The sequence below is a fragment of the Triturus cristatus genome, chromosome 1_1 (genome assembly GCF_964204655.1).
Source record: "Triturus cristatus chromosome 1_1, aTriCri1.1, whole genome shotgun sequence".
In the NCBI taxonomy this organism is placed as follows: domain Eukaryota; kingdom Metazoa; phylum Chordata; class Amphibia; order Caudata; family Salamandridae; genus Triturus; species Triturus cristatus.
The window spans coordinates 211,097,732-211,115,852 of NC_140579.1; the positions used below are offsets into that span (position 1 = coordinate 211,097,732).

At 44.5% G+C, this 18,121-nt stretch overlaps 1 protein-coding gene across 7 annotated transcripts in view; it reads right to left on the reverse strand.

The window, feature by feature from the left end:
* CDK18 (cyclin dependent kinase 18) overlaps positions 1-18,121 on the reverse strand; it is a 1,155,230-nt gene that overhangs the window by 777,316 nt on the left and 359,793 nt on the right. For 6 of the 7 annotated variants that reach the window (XM_085624142.1, XM_085624144.1, XM_085624138.1 and 3 more), the window contains one exon: positions 12,159-12,221. The exons of the other annotated variant lie outside the window; for it this stretch is intronic. In XM_085624142.1, coding sequence (XP_085480268.1) covers positions 12,159-12,221 — 63 coding nt within the window. The remainder of the gene's footprint in view (positions 1-12,158; positions 12,222-18,121) is intronic. 7 annotated transcript variants of the gene reach the window in all.

The window sequence follows — 18,121 nt, forward strand, 5'->3', positions numbered from 1 at the left end:
ATATTATTACATGGACATATTGCCTAATTCTTAAATAAATAGGTGTAGGAAGTTTTGGTTGTAATTTATAGGTTTTCTCCCTGTACCTTCCTCACATATGTGAAACAGTCAGGGTCCCTCTATCGTTGTTTATTATATAGTCCATGGCAACGTAGGCATCTCCCTTCTTTGTGCAGCGAACAAGATAGATTCGAACAATCAAACTTTAAAACCTCCTTGAAATAACTTAATGAAGACAACCGGAAATTCTCTTGAACATTTTTATCTGAAAAGACAGAAGAAAATTAAATTCCCAGGGAGGGAACAGTAGAGGAGGGATAATCTTAGCCTCCGTGTCCTTAATAAAATCCAGATTTTCTGCCCAGCAGGCTGTGAAAAATCTACATTTTATGGCATGACACGGAGGCCAATATTATGCAAGTTTAAAGTGTGTTCAAGACATTATCAAAGACATTTGAAACAGGTTTAAAGTAAAAAAGTTTGAAAATGGACTCATTTGACCAGTCCGCAGCTTTAAGGATATCTTGGAGGCTACCGCCCAGCATAAAGGCTTTTGAAGCTGAAGCACCTCTAAGAGTGGGCCCCAAAAAAAGAGATGTTAATCCCTGCTTCTTTCATAACATCCTTAACCCATCTAGCTAAAGTGGGGGAGGAGACTGCTTTATGAGGAAACTTGTGGGATATTAATAATTGATCGGTAATGCCCCTTAGGCTTGATGTTCTTTTTTCATATTCTAACAAACACTTAACCACACACAAAGATTCATTCTCAAGAAAAAAGGGATAGAACACAGAAGATGACAGTCTTAGTTCGTCTTTTAAGGAAGAAACAAACTCCCTCAGGTTGGAAAGCCCTGGAAGAGATATCTAAAGCTTTAACATCAGATGTACGCCTGAATGAAACAAGGCATAGTAAGACGGTTAGTTTATAGGATAGTTTAAGTGAGAGATGAGTTTTCACCCCAATCAATGATTAGTCTAAGGACGACCCTTACGTCCCATAAACTTGAATATTTGGGCAAAGGTGGGTTTAAAAGCCGCATACTTCTCATAATTTTTTTAGTTAATACATTTTTGACCTACTGAGATACCATCTATTAAGCAGTGGCCAGCTGCGATGGCCGATCTATAGACGTTAACGGTTCGATAGGCCAGACCTGACGCGAAGATTTCAGCCAAGAAGTTGGGAACTTGGACTACATCAGTTGAAACGGGATCGTAATTCCGTCGAAGGCACCAACAAACCCATTTACGCCAAGCCAATCTATAAGCCTTCCTTGTTCCAGGTGCCCAGGATTCAGACACAAGTCTAAAAGCGCTCTCCGAAAGACACGGGAGCTGCCATTGTCTCCTGAAATCTTCCATGCCATCAGAGACATGAGCCCCTGAAGAACGAGGGGGTGACACTCGTCCTGAGGGTCTGTGATTATTTCGTCGAAGGTAGGAATGAGAATTGGAAAGTCCACACTCCTCTCCAAGAGGATGGGGAACCAAGCCTGGGATCTCCAGAGGGGGGTTATCACTACCACAATTTCTTTGTTTCTCTGAATTTGAAGGAGAAGGCGTGGCAGCATGGCAAAGGGCAGGAAAGCATAGGGTCTCAGACCAAGCCAGTTTTGAAAGAAGGCATCTATTCCCAAGGCCATCGGGTCCGGCCTCCAGCTGAAAAAATTGGGGAGTTTAGTGTTGACTCCGTCTGCAAAGAGGTCTATTCCAAAGGGACCCCATGACAATTGGATGGCCTGAAAAACATCCCTGTTCAGTTTCCAGTTGCTCGAATCTTTGAAATTCCTCGAGAACCAGTCTGCAACCCCATTGTTCAAAACCGGAATATGTTCTGCAGTGACTGAAATGCCCTTGTTGAGGCAATCAGCCCAGAAATTCTTGGCTAGATCGGAGAGACCTTTGGAATGTGGGCCTCCCATCTTGTTCACGTATCTCACGGCAGAAGTGTTGTCCATGCGAAGCATGACTGAGCATTTCATCAGGTCCTTGGTAAAACTCTGGACTACAAAGGATCCTGCCAGTAATTCCAGGCAGTTGATGTGAAGTTCCTTCTCCTTTGGAGTCCAAAGTCCCCCTATTGAAGAGTTGCCACATGTGGCACCCCAACCTTGTAAGCTCGCATCCGAGTCTATTACTAAGTCCGGTTCTTCCCCGAAGATTGCTCTGCCATTCCAGGCCTCTGCATTCTTCAACCACCAGAGTATTTCTTTCCTTGAGTCCGAGTCTAGGCAAACTAATTGGGAGTAGGATGTATTCCTCCTGAGGGCTTTCGCCTTGAGTCTCTGGAGGGCTCGGTAATATAGTGGACCAATCGAATTTTTCGTGGGGGCCTTTCTTGAATAGGAAAGTCTATGAAATCTATCTTGAACCCTTTGACGGTGTCTAGTACCCATGGGTCTTGAGTCACCATGCTCCAGTTCCCAGAGAAAAGGGCTAGTCTCCCGCCCACCTTTATAGGGGTATCTGAAGGGTCTTTGGGTGGACTTACCTGTTGAGAATGCTTTGGGCTTTCTTTCTCCTCTGAAGCCTCTTCCACGGAATCTTTGCCTCTGGGGAAAGAAGGAAGACTGGGACGTGAAGCCAGATTGAGGGAATCTTCCCCCACGTCCCGTGAAGGGTCTTAATGAAAAATTTCCACGGCCGGGGAATCGACCCCGCATCCTCCCGGCCCGGGTAAAAACTGTTATTAAAAACTCTTTTAATGTCCTTTTGGGATTTTTGGATGGAGTTGAAAACTCCTACATATTTTGCCATATCTTTGATAAATTCCTCTCCGAAGAGAAGGCCCTGAGAGGAGGCTCCCCCTTCCTCATTAGCTAGTTCGACTAGCTTTGGGTCGATTTTTAGTAGTACACTCATTCGCCTTTCGTTGGAAAGGGCAGTGTTAGCATTGCCCAATAGGCAAATCGCCCTTTGAGTCCATTGACGCAGCTCTTTTGGGTCTATGGGAGTATTGTTCAAATAAGCTCCTTCGGCTAGTTCAAATATTTTGGTGAGTGGACCCGTAATGTCAAGCAGTCTGTCTTGACATGACTTAAGACCTTTGTCAAGGCCTTTTCTGGGGTCTCTTCCGGTTTTGGCAATGAATGCCACTACCTTGCTGTCCAAATCAGGGGTTGCGGTGATCTTATCCGGTAGGGAGGGGCGAGGACATTCTGATCTAAGTCTAGATCTGACTTCCTTAGGTATTTCTTTGCGAAGCCAGAAGGAGAGATATTCTCCGATGTGGTGGGACGGGACCCATTCCGGAGAAAGAGGGTGCTTGATGAGGAGGGGATCGAACATATATTCCCCAAAGGGGTCAAGGATTCCCGTTTTAGACCCTGAGGCCCCAGAAGCCTCACCTAGAGTATCTGTGGTTTCGCCTTCCTCTTCAGAATTGAATTCGGAGGAATAGGAGAGGTCAATCTCATCCTCTAGTGCGTCATCACTATTGATGGGGATAGGAAGGTTAGGGCCTTTGAACTGCCCGTCTGTTGTGCCCGAGGCACTGTCATTGTCACAGCCAAAGCGTGAAGTCAGGAGAGTAGGGTTGGAGCTCCTCTGTTTTTTTGTACCTTCAGGGTGGTTCAGTTTAAGTTGTCTTTTCCTCTGCGTTGTCGCAGCCTTGTGGGCTCCTCGTGAGAGCTTGTGGATGGCCATCCTTTTTTAGTTATCTTCTCAAGTTTTTTGTTAATAGTGTCATCCAAGGATTCCATAACCTTATCTAAGGCTTTATTGAGGAGTCCCTCTAATTTATCTTCCATAGTGCTCGATTGAGGGTCTGAGGACATAAGGAAGGCTGAGGTAATAACTGTCAGACCAGGAGAGAAAAACAAAATGGGTGTCTGGTTGTTAAGGGAACTGGTAGTCTAAGATGGATGTTGGTGGGTGCTAAGGGGCTTTCTTTTAATGTAGATATATAGGATATGAGAGTCCTCTCTATTTTGGGATCGTTTGTCCTTCTCTCAGTAGTTGGCCTTGAGCGGGGTGATGTATAGTCCTTCCTTTCTTACAGTGCTCTTTTTTTTTTAAATTTTTTTAGAAGGCATCGCTTGAGAGCAATTCGGAAGTGAGCCCAGGACGAAGACGAAGGTAGCGTCGAAGACGAAGGTAGGGAGGTGTGTCAGTTATTTATTTTTACTGAGGGGAGACTCGTCGCGATTCATGGGTGATCCGAAAGCAATTTGGCTCCGTGAAGTCAGAACGAGCTTCCCGTCTCCATAGAAACCCCACGCGGCCTCTCCGAGGGACGGGAGAGGTCGTGGAGTCGTCATGGAGACGGGAGCGGGAATGCAACGCTAGACACAGGATCGGCGTTTGAAAGACGCTGGTCCCGTGTGAGAGGGGTTTTTCCTCGGCCTGAAGGAGCCGAGAAAAGAAGTAAATAGGGTGGGAGAGGGGGGTGCTGCAAAAGCTTCCGTGGGCTATTACATACCCACAAAGGGTGGCGGAGAGACGGTGTGAAAAGAAAAACTAGAGTGTTCGGAGTGGTCAAGGGGTAAAACAAAAGCCAATCCTCTAATAGGGGTGAGAGCGTTCGCGAGGGGACGCGAAATGAGTCAAGAGCCTAAGTGCAGTAAGACACGACCACAGAGAAGCATGACCATAGAAAGGCAGAAAAAACACTAGGCTTAGAAACACTCATAAGTAGAATAAAGGGTGGGGAGGGGCAGGGGAGACATTCGCCCGGTCAATAACCACCCATACCGTTAAACATGATCTAATGAGTATAGATCGAGAGAAATAAAATCTGAGTACTTATCTTGTGACCAGCAGCAACAAAGAAGGGAGATGCCTACGTTGCCATGGACTATATATCCTGTTGGAATGCTTTGAAGTTCTAGATCTCTTCATTGTTGCTGCTGTGAGCTGCGCAATAAAGGAGATTTGCATAATATTGGCCTCCGTGTCATGCCATAAAAATGTGAGTTCCTCTCCCAAAGACAAAGCTTCTGATCCAGCACACTACTACCAAAAGTAATATGCTTCAACACAACCCCACTCAGAGCGATTGATTTTAGTCCAAATCCATCCACAGCCAGATAGGCAAACAGCCTTTCACAAGATCATACAAACATAGCCATTCAAACTATCGGCCCTTAAGTGGTACTTAAACATCCTCCAATAAAACTCATTCAGACAAGAAACTAATGAAACATACAAAACAAAATTATATTCCATCCGACTAGGAACTCAGCAACTGCATGCAGTGTAATCTCTCTCTGGCATACCCTTTGAACATATTCACAAATACAGCAAGTGCCGCTTTCGCCATATCACAACCAAATGTGTTAGGACCCAAAGGCTCTCACATAGGTCATACTACAACCACATGCCTCTCTCCATAAAATAAGATTGTCCACTTGTAATTGCTTTGGACAATGCTAACAGTACACTATGCAAGCGCCAGATAACATAACAAATCAAAAGAAATGTTTTCCCTCAGTTTGCCGGTTAGACATTGTAGGGGATGCAATATGAAAACGACCATTACTTCTATCACTGCTGCCATGCGCTTTATCAGCACACTGAATAGACTCCTCTGAAATATTCACTCATTTATGAAAACGTTGTGAAACACATGTTGAAAAATCAGCATATGGTGGTCGCAAATGTGTAGTAATATACCAATTCAAGTTGCTGTTCCTTTAGTACATCATATTTACTTCTCAGCAGTGCTTAATTTGTGAATTTCACTGCCATCGCCCTTCTCAGGATGCCCTCAACTTGCACCACCCATTACCCTTACCAGTGCTGTCAAGGACAGTATCAACATACTACTGACCATAGCACTCCTACATGTGCATTGGCATAGCCAAAAGGTCTCGCCTTTGGGACCTTATAAGTGTTTAGTTATCCAGCACAATATCCTTGGTGCAACAACATCAAGTGTTGTATGGCTAAACACTTATAAGGTCCCAAAGGCGAGACCTATTGGCTATGCCAATGCTTGTTGTTTTTAGGGGTTCTGGCCGTGTCTTTGTATCCTGCAATTTATGGTGCCCACCGCAATAAACACTAAAAGTACGCATTCACAGAGTGGGTCACGGGGGAATTTCTTCAATGGGAAGTGGAAAGGAAAGGTTACACCAGGGCCTCGTCCAGAACAGAGGCGTATCTCAATCTTTTACGTGCAAGTAATCATTAAGAGTGCCCCCGCAACTTTTTTTGTGAACAAAATTGATTTTGTGATCTCGTCTTTACCAAAGAAAGTGCGGCTGTGATACAATCGTGGGATTTTTAGGTCTCGCTGAGTCAGCGCGCATGCGCTACTCGGAGAGACTTTAGTAGGTGAGTTTTCAAAGTGCTGCTGGCTGGCGACAAGCTTGCGTTCACGCGAGCGTGCACGTGCGAACCGGCAGCCTTCAGCACCATCTGTCTTTCCTCTTGCTTGTTAATACATTATTGAGGGCTAAAACAAAGAAAGCTCGGCGATCAATATGCGGGCTGTCTTTTTTTTAACCTTTTTATTAACTTTTACATTTACCTCATTGCCAGATGCAGCTTTAACGCGCATCGTTGTGGTCTATATTTAATACAGGCCTGAGGCTTTTTCAGCCCTACTAACCATTGTTCTGTAGTATAACACTCTGAAACACGTTGGCGCTTATATATATATTTTTTTAAAACAATAATCCTAATTTACAAAAACGTTCGAGACAGTAAGAATCATAACTGTTATTTTGAAGCTCGTGCATTTCTAGTGCGGCACTAGCTAGTTCCGAAGTGTTCTGATTCAAGAGAAAGTTTAGTTTATGAATAGCTGTCTGTTTCAGGTGACAGAAGAGTTGACGCGACTGCTACATCTTCAGAAGACAATGCCCTACCCGGACTTCCCAGTTCTACTTAAACCGGATTGGAATTGCTAATAACTATCAGGCACTAGGATACTTTGTGTAGGGATTCTGCCCTTACTTGCTCTTAAAGAAAATTAGATCCGGTCTTCGTGTAGGCTGTACTTTGGTACTGTTCATTTACTTCGCCAAACCTGCCTTCCAAATGTGCTCTAGCCTGTTTAACTCTTTTTGATTAATGGATGAGCGATAGCTAGAAATCGATGCACATTTAGTTTACTATTTATATCGTGCACATTCAGCGTAACATACAGTATTAATACTGCACATTTCCTATTGGAAAAGTTAGCACAATTGTTAAAGTTCATATTTTAAGTTACGCATATCTCGGGGAAACCTATTTAAGCAACTTAAGCAAGTAGAAATCATGAGCAAGCATTGGCATAAACAATAGGTCTCGCTTGTGGGACCTTATAAGTATTTAGTTATGCAGCACAATATCCTTGGTGCAACAACAACTGTTGCATGGCTAAACACTTATAAGGTCCCAAAGGCGAGACCTATTGGCTATGCCAATGCTTGTCTAAAGTTAACTCCAAACGGGTGATATTTTTGAAAACGGTATTTAGGACAAAATGTTTGTCAGACAATATTTAGACCATGATATACCGGGACAGTAGTACCTCCTGCAACTGACATGTATGAGACATGGTACAATACTCCCTCCCACAGTTGACATGTATGAGACATGGCACAGTACTCCCTCCCACAGCTGACCTATATGAGGAACGGTACAATACTCCCTCCCACAGCTGATGTGTATGAGACAGGGTACAATAGTCAAGTCAAGTCAGAGGAACTTATATCGCGCACATATCACTCCTTGCGAGTCTCATGGCACTTGCAGAAACACTCCGAAAAGAATGGGGACCACAGATTAATTGACGAAGAGCCAAGTCTTTAACTTCTTGCGGAAATCACCGTGATCAGGCATGTTACGGAGATAAGGCATCTTGTTCCATAAAGATGGGGCCAAATAGGAGAAGGCACGGCCACCCTGCCTAACGGTATGAATCCTGAGGGGGGTAAGCAGGGCAGCATCACTGGAGCGCAGAGCCCTATAGGGTTGGTACCAACGAAGTTTCTGCAGCCAATATTTGGGACCGTTTCCATACATTTGCTTGTGGGTTAAGCATAGTGTTTTAAAAAGAGTTTGTTTTCTTACAGGGAGCCAATGGAGGGTGTTTAAGCAAAAACGAGCCGAGGTCCTGTATGGACGGTCCAGAACTAACCTGGCGGCCGTATTTTGAAGGACCTGAAGTTTAGCCAAGAGATCTGAATTAATAGCATGCAGAAGCGAATTGCCATAATCCATTCTGTTAATAATAAGGCCTTGTATTAAAGGTCTACGGGCCTCAAGAGGAAGCCACATAAACACTTTACGCAGGCTGCTCATGACACCATAACATGTGCTGGTCACATGCTTTACGTGGCCACTCATAGACAGGTTATTATAGATGTAGAAGCCCAAGTTCCGGACCACGTTCTTGTGTGAAGGGCATGGGTCATGCGTCCAATGATCAGCTGCTTTGCCAAACAGCATGATCTCTGTTTTGGTTCCATTTAATTGGAGATGGTTTGATGACATCCATTCATCCACCTGGATCAGACAGTCTTTATGGATCAGACAGTCTTTAAAACGTTGCCTAGTTTCCCTAGGATCAGTGCCCAAGGTGATTAGGATCTGAGTATCATCAGCGTAGGATATGACATCCAAGCCAAATTACATAATCACTGCGGCCAACGGGGTCATATAAAGATTAAAAAGGGTGGGGCTCAATATAGAGCCCTGAGGAACACCCATCTTTACAGTTTGTCACTAGACGAGATGTTGCCCATCTGGACCGTGGTTTTGCAATCCCTCAGATAACTGCTAAACCAGTTTAGAGCCGGCCCCCTGACCCCCATCTCCCAAAGTCGACGTTCAAGTATATGATGGGAGATGGTGTCAAAGGCCGCCGACAAATCAAGCAGGATGAGGATGGCTGCCTGCTGTTTATCCAAGGCTAATCTGATGTGGTCCGTGATCTCAATCAGTGCAGTCTCCGTGCTATGTGCCGCTCGGAAACCGGATTGGGAGGGATCCAAAAGGTCATGGCTTTCAAGGTGATTTACGAGCTGCTTATTTACTAAAGACTCCAGTATTTTTCCAAAGTAGGGTAGCAGGGAGATTAGCCGCTAGTTCAACAATATTTCTGGATCCGCCGAAGGTTTTTTCAAAATAGGCCTAATTCTGGCTTTTTTCCAGCACAATGGAAAGTCGGCTTTTACTAAGGACTTATTGAAAATTTCTACTAATCTAGTTAGGACTGTAGGGGCCAATGAGGAGAATATTTTGGAAGGGAAAGGGTCATCAGGGGAGCCAGATTTGATTTTTGTGATGGCCTCAGTAACCGACTTAAGGTCACATTCCTTAAAATTCAGAAAGAGGTCACCTAAGCTCAGTGAAGTACGAGTGAGTACTTCCAGGTCAGTGTCAGTATGTGCAGGGGTAGGCGGAAAGGTATGATGGATATTCATAATTTTGGCCTCAAAGAAGTCTGAGAGGGAATCCGTCCACATTTGAGAGACGGGCGCTGTGGATGCGGTGGTAGTGGTTGTGAATTCTTTAAGGATATGGTATAACTCCTTTGAGGAATTCTCTGCCATATTTATCCTATTGACCAAATATGATTTTTTAGCTAGTTTAATATCGAGCATATAACCATTATGCATCTTTTTATAGCTGTCGCGATCAATGAGATTTCTAGATTTCCTCCACAATTTTTCTGCGGTACGGCACAAATGTTTAGTGGCCTTGAGTATATCGGTAAACCAAGGGGAGTTTCTGATCTTGGGCCTAATGTTCTGTACCGGAGAAATTAAATCTAGAGTGGTTACTACAGCATTATTTCGTTGTAATACATCGTAGTCACTCGTTTCGGGGTTTAGGGGATAAAAGCAGAAATTCTTTGAATAGTGGAGTGGTGACTTAACGCCAGGGTCTGCGAAATACGGGCTCATTATCAGGATGAGATATCTTATTAGGTACGGAGGGGATGGTAAATTTCAATAGGTGGTGATCTGTCCATATTAATGGTACTGGTGTTTTGTCAGTTCCAGTACATTAGTGAATAGGAGGTCAAGAGTATGACCAGCACAATAGGTAGGCACGGTCACCAATTGGCCTAGACCAAGGGAGCTCATAATTGAGAGAAGTTTCTGTGTCAGGATTGGCAGGTAATTCCGCGTGATGATTAAAATCCCCAATAAGCAGGAATTTATCTGAGGCTAAAACATGAGGGGCGATGATTTCGACTAGCTGGTCGGAAAAATTACCCTTTGAGCCAGGGGGGCGGTAGACCAGGGCTCCTCTCCAGGAGCCATTTAAAAGACAGAATTTTAAAGGAGCAGATTTCGATGTTGCTACAAGATACAGAGTCCAAGACGCTTATAGTAAAAACTCCTTTGTATATGATAAGTAGCCCACCCCTCTTTTCTCCTTTCTATCAATTCGAATAGTTTTTATATTCGGGGGGTGAAGGGCCACATATAGGTCAGGACAAGAATGCTCATGTAACCAGGTTTCAGTAATAAAACAGATGTCTGGGTCTATGTCAGTCAGAAGATCCCACACGTCCAGAGCATGTTTAGAAATAGTGCGGGTGTTAAAATAAATGGCAGTCAATGAAGTAGGAAGAGCACTATTTTTGTTGAGAAGTTTTGATCTGGCACATGGGATAAGACCGTTCTGATCATGGGGACGCCTAATTTCTGGGCACAGAAACATGCCAGTTTCATAGGAGCCCGAGTTGACAGTGAGCAGGATATTGAGGCATTTCAATTGAGAACTAGAGTATCGTAATAAGCCCATTTTAACAATTGCTCACATCAATAGCCAGAAGAAATTGTGGGAACAGAATGCCGAATCCTGAAATGGGCAGACCTGGTCAGAACAGAGTTTATGGTCGCTGGACGCGACCGGTCGCACCTTAGGCGCGCCGCTGCGCGCGTCCACGCCCTCGCCCTGTTTAAATAGCAATTATGCCAGAGAGACTAGAGCGCGTCCCTAGACTTCCGCAAGAAGCAGGAAGTATGAGCAAGCCTCTACTGACCCTCCGTGCAATCTGCACACGCCGTGACGGAACGGGGTCGGGCTAGCACTAACAGGAGGCGAATGATCGGAACAGGTGAGTTAAAACAATAAAACAGCAACAGTAATGACCTTTCAAGTAGTTACATTTTTAAAACGGAAGTGACCTATACGATTTTCCTGAGTACGTGTAAAGTGCAAAGTGCAGCGAGAAGTAGTGCAGTCAGGGCAGTACACACATTTTAATTAACACAATACTCCCTCCCACAGCTGATGTGTATGAGACATGGTACAATACTCACTCCCACTACTGACCTGTACGAGAAAAGTACAATACTCCCTCCCACAGCTGATCTGTATGAGACATGGTACAATACTCCCTCCCACAGCTGACGTGTAGGAGACATGGTACTATACTCCCTCCTACAGCTGATGTGTATGAGACATGGTACAATATTCCTTCCCACAGCTGACCTGTATGAGACAAGTACAATACTCCCTCCCACAGTTAACGTGCATGAGACGGGGTACAATACTCCCTCCCACAGCGGACCTGTATGAGACATGGTACAATACTCCCTCCCACAGCTGGTGTATGAGACATGGTACAATACTCCCTCTCACAGCTGACGTGTAGGAGACATGGTACTATACTCCCTCCTACAGCTGATGTGTATGAGACATGGTACAATACTCCCTCCCACAGTTAACGTGCATGAGACGGGGTACAATACTCCCTCCCACAGCGGACCTGTATGAGGCACAGTACAATACTCCCTCCCACAGTTGACGTGTATGAGGCACAGTACAATACTCCCTCCCACAGCTGATGTGTATGAGACAGGGCACAATACTCCCTCCCACAGTTGGTGTATGAGACAAGTATATGGTCGGGGTCAAAAGTAATCCTGCAACAGTATAACACGACAGATGCCATCTATAAGAGAAAACCACCAACTCAATTGTCTCTTGGTGTTTAATAGGTGCAAGTCCCTGAGGCCTTACGGGCCATGGGACACAATCTTGTAAGTCAGTCTGCCAAGGACTCATCAGCGCTCTGTCTCACACCCTATACCCCTACCTTCATTATCAGTATGAATTCCATAGAGACATAAGGAGTAAGTCATTCTTGGGAGGGGGGAAAAAAGCACCGTCCTGTATTGGCAACGACCACCACCAGGAGCCGCTCACCCTATAACGTGGATCCTCGAGCCCGCCCCCGCGCCCCGAGTCAGGCCGCTCACCTTCACGTTGTGCATACACATCAGATTGCCGCAGTTATCCAGATATTGCTTCAGGTCGTTGTCCTTGAAGGAGAGAGAACATGGCTGTGACCATGCTGAAAAAGACTCACAGGTACCTAGCCTCTTAACTTGTTATTTTAAAACTATCTAAAGCGGTTTTATAAAGCTCTACGTAATTTAAGTGAGTTTCAGAGCAAGATACGTATTGGGACAGAAAACACTTCGATATTACAGCTTTAAAGTTGTTCATATAAAAGTACAAACATGATTATAGCTACACTGGACTCGGCAACAGATGTTTACTTTTAAAATTCGATTTAGTCTACCCCAGTATCATCATTTTTCATACTCTTTGAATATCAATTTACAACGCAGTTTAAAAGTAAATAACTACTTTTTCTTGACAATTTAATTCTATTTATTTATAGAGCCATCCTTTTTCATTACCAGCTTCCCCCTGGCATGTGTTGTTACTTACAGTAGTTAATATATAAGTAGGGAATCTTTCCAGTCTTATATCATCACCACCCCCCTAACAGAGGGGTTATTTTATTGAAAAATCATAAGCTCCAAAGCGGATAGGAAATCCATCATGGATCAAGCAGCAGGACACAGAAAAATAATGGGGCTATTTAGACCCTAGTGGTCATCCCTGGATACTCCCAGGACTGCCCAGTGTATCTTGAAATCGCTCATCCGCCGATGCTGTGAATGCACTTAAGGTAGAGACAACAAGGGGCAACCCTGTATACCTAAGAACATGGGCTATACAAGGCATAGAAAATAAAGATTTCTTCAGAATTTATTAGAGTTAATTCATGCACTACAATGCAACCTTAAATTAATCCCCAAGATGGCATATAAAGTACTCTTGAAATGATCTTTTTTATCTGATCACTAGCACTACGAACACACACTGCACCGTCACTTTCTTCCACAGCACCATCTTGCATCTCATACATTATCATGTATTGATGAGTCAATGACCGTTACTCCTTTTTACGTACCGTGTTGTACTCCAAACCATTGCTAGTGTGTTCCTGGTACTAAACACCATCCTTGGTGCCTCTTTTTGCATGATCACCCCAAGTGTTTGGACTGATGCTGCTGGTTTTTCAACTCTGAAGGCGTACTATGATCTGCCAAACTGGCCTCAGTGCCACTGCTTTGATCCTTAAAAGACATATGACTGATTGGTTCAACTACAATTGGCATACGTTAACTTACTTAAAAGTCCCATGGGTACCAAGGGCCTGTATTTTAATGTGTTTGCTCAGGGACGGCAGCACTTGTTGTTCCACCACGAGTGACAATACAAAGCATTTCTCCCATCCGGCCACTGCAGACCGGTAGAGCAATTGTACACTTCTAACTAGACTCTCCTATTTAAAGTAATGACAAAGTTCAAACCATCATTTTTATTACATATAAATCACCTTCAAGGTAGGCCTAACGAGCCCTAAGGCAGGGTATTGTGTAATAATAAGTAGAACATGTGTTTTTACATGTCCTGACAATAAAAACCCCACACTGTCATTTTTACAACAGAAAGTCTAGTTGCCCTATTGTCGAGTGTAGGGTTACACAATGACAAAGCAGCAATGCTAACTTCTGAATGGGACTACTAAATATGATGCTTAAAGGCACCAAAAAAATCATTGCATTAAACCTGACTTGATGGTCAAGTCGAATTTAATGTAACCGGAGCACGAATGGCAATTTAGAAAATTGCCCCTTTATTGCCCAAAGTTTTCCAGTGTCTGTTTATGGCTGCTGGCCACAAGACAGCCTTCTGCCCTCCTTGGGGGAGGTGTGAACGACTCTCAGGAAGGAACACAAAGACCCTTCCGTTAGAAGACTTATGACCTCTTCCTGACAGGGAAGCCAAACTGGGTCTGAGCCCAGAAGGCGAGGTTTAAAGGGTAAGCCCCCTTTGAAGGGGAAATACTGGACACACGAGAGGGGCTGCTCTTTTGTTTTTGCAGACAGGCTTGCATTGGGGATAGAGAGGGGGAAGCTGCTACAAAACTGTTTTATCTGTGGGCGTGTAATCCTCAGGGGGCTACACCCATGGGATAGACTATAGAGCTCTATATGCCATGAGAATGGTTCTGCCATGCTGATAGGGCAGAATGGTTTATGGTTATTCTGGGCTAAATTAGATGCCACACTTTACAGGAAGTCATCACTAGAGGGCAGGGAACCTGGTAGACCATTGGCTAGTAGTCCCGCTTACGCCTAAGGATCAAACTGTGCATAAAAGTGGCAGCTCCAGCTCTTCTGAACTGGAGAGAGGACCAAAGGACTTGCCCTGTTGTTCCTTGGACCCAGCAAAGAGAGGGTGACCTAAAGACTGGACTGGACCTGCTGCTCCTTGAGCAAGCAAAGAGGACAGAGCCTGTGGTGCCCTGCTGAAGGAGAGGTCATCCCCAAGCCCCAGACAGAAGTGACTCCAAGAGTCAGTGGCTAACTACCTGTTACATCAACAGGGACACAAATGCTGAAGAAGCCTGCCTTGGTGAGTTGGTAGCTGCAAGAGTCACCCTAGAGCAGCAAGGAAGTTACCACCAGTTAAAGGAACCCACTGGTTTTGCTGTAACCAGAAACCCATAGACCAGTAGCAACTGTTTTTTGGCTAGTTTTGACCCAGACTTCGAGGGGCATTGACCCCTGGGGCCAAAGTTGGCTTGCATCAGGAACACTCCTTTAAAGTTTATGGTGGTTTGCTCATAGTGTGTTGGAAAGTGGTTTATTGTAGGGGCAAATGTAGGTCTGCCACTGGCTATAAGGCCACTAACACAGTAAAGGCTTAGAAAATTATTCCTATGCGCAACCCTTGGTAACGTGGCTGCGAGCAGACCGGCTTAACTTCAAAGACAGGTACGTAAAGCATTTAAAAACACCATTTCAGTAAATAATTAAGCCACAACACATAATAAAAATCAAACACCAACTTAGAAAAATAGGAAATATTTTTATCTTTAAAATGGCACCAAAATGACAAAAATCCAATGTAGGGAACCAGAGATATTAATTTTCAAAGATTTAATAAAATATAGCACTGAGAAGATTATAGCACCATATTGTGATATCTGCTCGTGATAGACCGGGGCAAAGTCAAAGTTTCAGGCCGACCGCGATGGAGCCCTGGGCAGCTACAGCCTGCGGTAGGTCCCGGTCTCAGTTTCTACCTTCACACTTAGAAACTTTTCTAGAGCTTTTCACGTCGAGGCCCCTCGAAACTCCCAGCTAGCCCGGATTCGGTGAGGGTTCGCCGGATTGACTTGTGACGAGGTCCCGGTAACCTTCCTCGGAGCGGACGTAGAACATTTTTCAAGATCGCTTCAGCGGGACAACCCAGGAATCCAGGCCGACACGCGATGGTAGGCAGGCGACTTGGCGTTCGCAGTTGCTCCTGTTCATCTTTTCTACGAGCGGACTTATAAACTTTTCTGGAGCTTTTTCTTGTGGGGTCTCTCGATGCTCTTCATGTAGCCGGATCCGGTGAGGGTTTGCCAGCTTCAGATTTCTTCTAGTCCTGGTCAAACTCTGGGAGTTGGACCGATGGAGCTTTTAGCGGGATGAACCTGGTTGGCTTGGCCGGCTCGCGGTTGAAGGCAGGCGACCTGGCTGGCCAGGTTGAGTCGGTCACTTTATGGAGCTTTTTTTCCAAAGTTCTCCAAACTTCTTGCTGAAGTTCCTCAAGGGGTCCCAAAGTGTCTCAAACTCACTCAGAGGGTCTGGAAGCTCCAAGATGGTCCATGAAATTTGAGGACTTCAGTTCCCACAATCCACTTGCACAAAACCCTTACAAATCCACTGGTGGTTCTCCAAGGTGCAGATTTAGTTGGTAATGTTCCAGTTGAGCTCTTAACCTGTAGCTTTCAGGGAGTCCACTCTTTAGTTCTTTTCAGCAAGATAATCCACAGGGCTGTAGTTTCAGATGGTGCAGTCTTCAGAGGTCAGGCCTTAGAAATCTTTGCACAGCAAAACTTCTCAGCAGGGCACTTCTTGCTTCAGTAGTTTCAAGCAGCAGTTCGAGGGCTCTGCCCCTCTCAGATACTTATTTCAAGTTCTCTGGGTCAGGCGGGAGGTCACTTCTGACCAATGGGAGCAGGGTAACTCCTCAAAGATATGACCACATCCTGTAGTGTGGCGCATTATTTTGTCCGAGTGCATCAAATCTTCCAAATCCATAATGGCTGATTTTCCAGCAAGGAGGTAAGAGCTGGCTAAACACACCCCTATGGTGGCTAATTTAGGGACTCTATCCCCCTGCATCTGCACATACCTTCCTTAAGCCTACCATCTGCCTAAGGTGGGAAGTTCAGAGTTGTAAGTGACTCTGCTCTCCGCTTTGAACATAGTTTACGACTCCTCCCCCTGGCCTGGCATTCCTATGGAACAGCACACTGCCCTCCCAGCAGAGCTGGTCAACCCCAGGGGCTCTTTATCACCTCTACAAGGCATTCTGGGTAATCCACTTAACTCTGACCAATCAGGGCAGACCACTGGAAGGCTGAATTGGGACTTACAAACAAGAAAGTCTTGTAACTTCTTGTATGTACACTTTAGGAGAAATTCAACAATATGATATTGTTGGATTTATTAATACCATTCTTAGAAGTCTTTGAATGGTATTTCTAGCCTTTTCCTATCAAGAGTTATTAATTAATAACTTCCTACAATGTTAACCTATGTAACAGGGGATTTGCAATGGGAAAAATGACTTGAGCCATTTTCCCAGCACCAGGACTTACAAAAACATATTTTAAGTACTTGTCTTATATCTACAGGGCCCCCACCCCATGTGCAACTAGGGGAGACTTTAGGGGTTCTGAATCTGTAGAAATATTGCAGATCCCCTTCACAGTGCTCCTAGCATCAAAGTCGAATTTGATCAGTACTTTACCACAATGTGGGGAGTGAAATGTGAAATTTCACTTTACCCAGGCATATAAAAACTCATTTTATAAGGGTGTACCTTCTAAATACCTGCCCCCCCCCCACCCTTGGGATACCTAGGGGAGTCCCTGGGGGTCCATAATATGCCAAAACATTTTAGATCATCAATTTCTAAGTGCCCCAAACACCAAAGTTGAGTTTGGGCACAATTTACTTTTTTAAAAAGCAGTCCTGGCACCCAGGGCTGTTTTTAAACTGACCTCAGGCTTCAGCAGTGCACACATGGGGCAATGCATCTCTTGCCATTCACATACATAAAAGCAATAGTAACCTCCTGTGGCAGATGGTGGAAATTGACTTTACTTGTTCCAAAGCTGTATTCCAAATGCCCACCTGCTGTCACTGCTGCAGAAGTGTCAGTCTGTCCTCAAGGATCTCAGGCAGTGGCACACTCGGGTCAGCTATTGGGTATCATAAGAGGCACGATAGTGTCGCTGGAGCAGTACTCTTTTACCACCTTAGAAAGTGGTAAATGGTGGATTGGTACAGGAACTTTCAAGACATGTGCTGCTTTTGACTTGAAATATAGTCCCATTTGTTGACATTAATAAATTAAACCACTAAACACAACAAAATAACATCCACAAAGCAACATAACGCTACAATTAAAATATAACATGGCACATCACAATGAAACAATCAAAACAGGAAACATCACAAAATCTGCTGTAAAACACAACAGAATTGCATTGCAATAATGCAGCACAAAACAGCAGCAAATAAATAAAAATAAAAATGACACCATCACCAGCACAACAAAATGCAGCATAGCAAATGTGTATAGACTTTCTTGTCAAACATTACCACTTCCAGAATCCTATTTTACAGATATGGTGGTAAATGTTTCTAGAGCAAGCACCTCTGATCCTTTGCTTGCATTAGCACACACTGTACACACCACAAACTAGTGATTTGAATGGCACCTAAATAATTGGTGCAAGTACCTAACTAAGGACATCGTTACAGAGGTCTCGTGGGGGTGTGGGGGGGCACTTGGT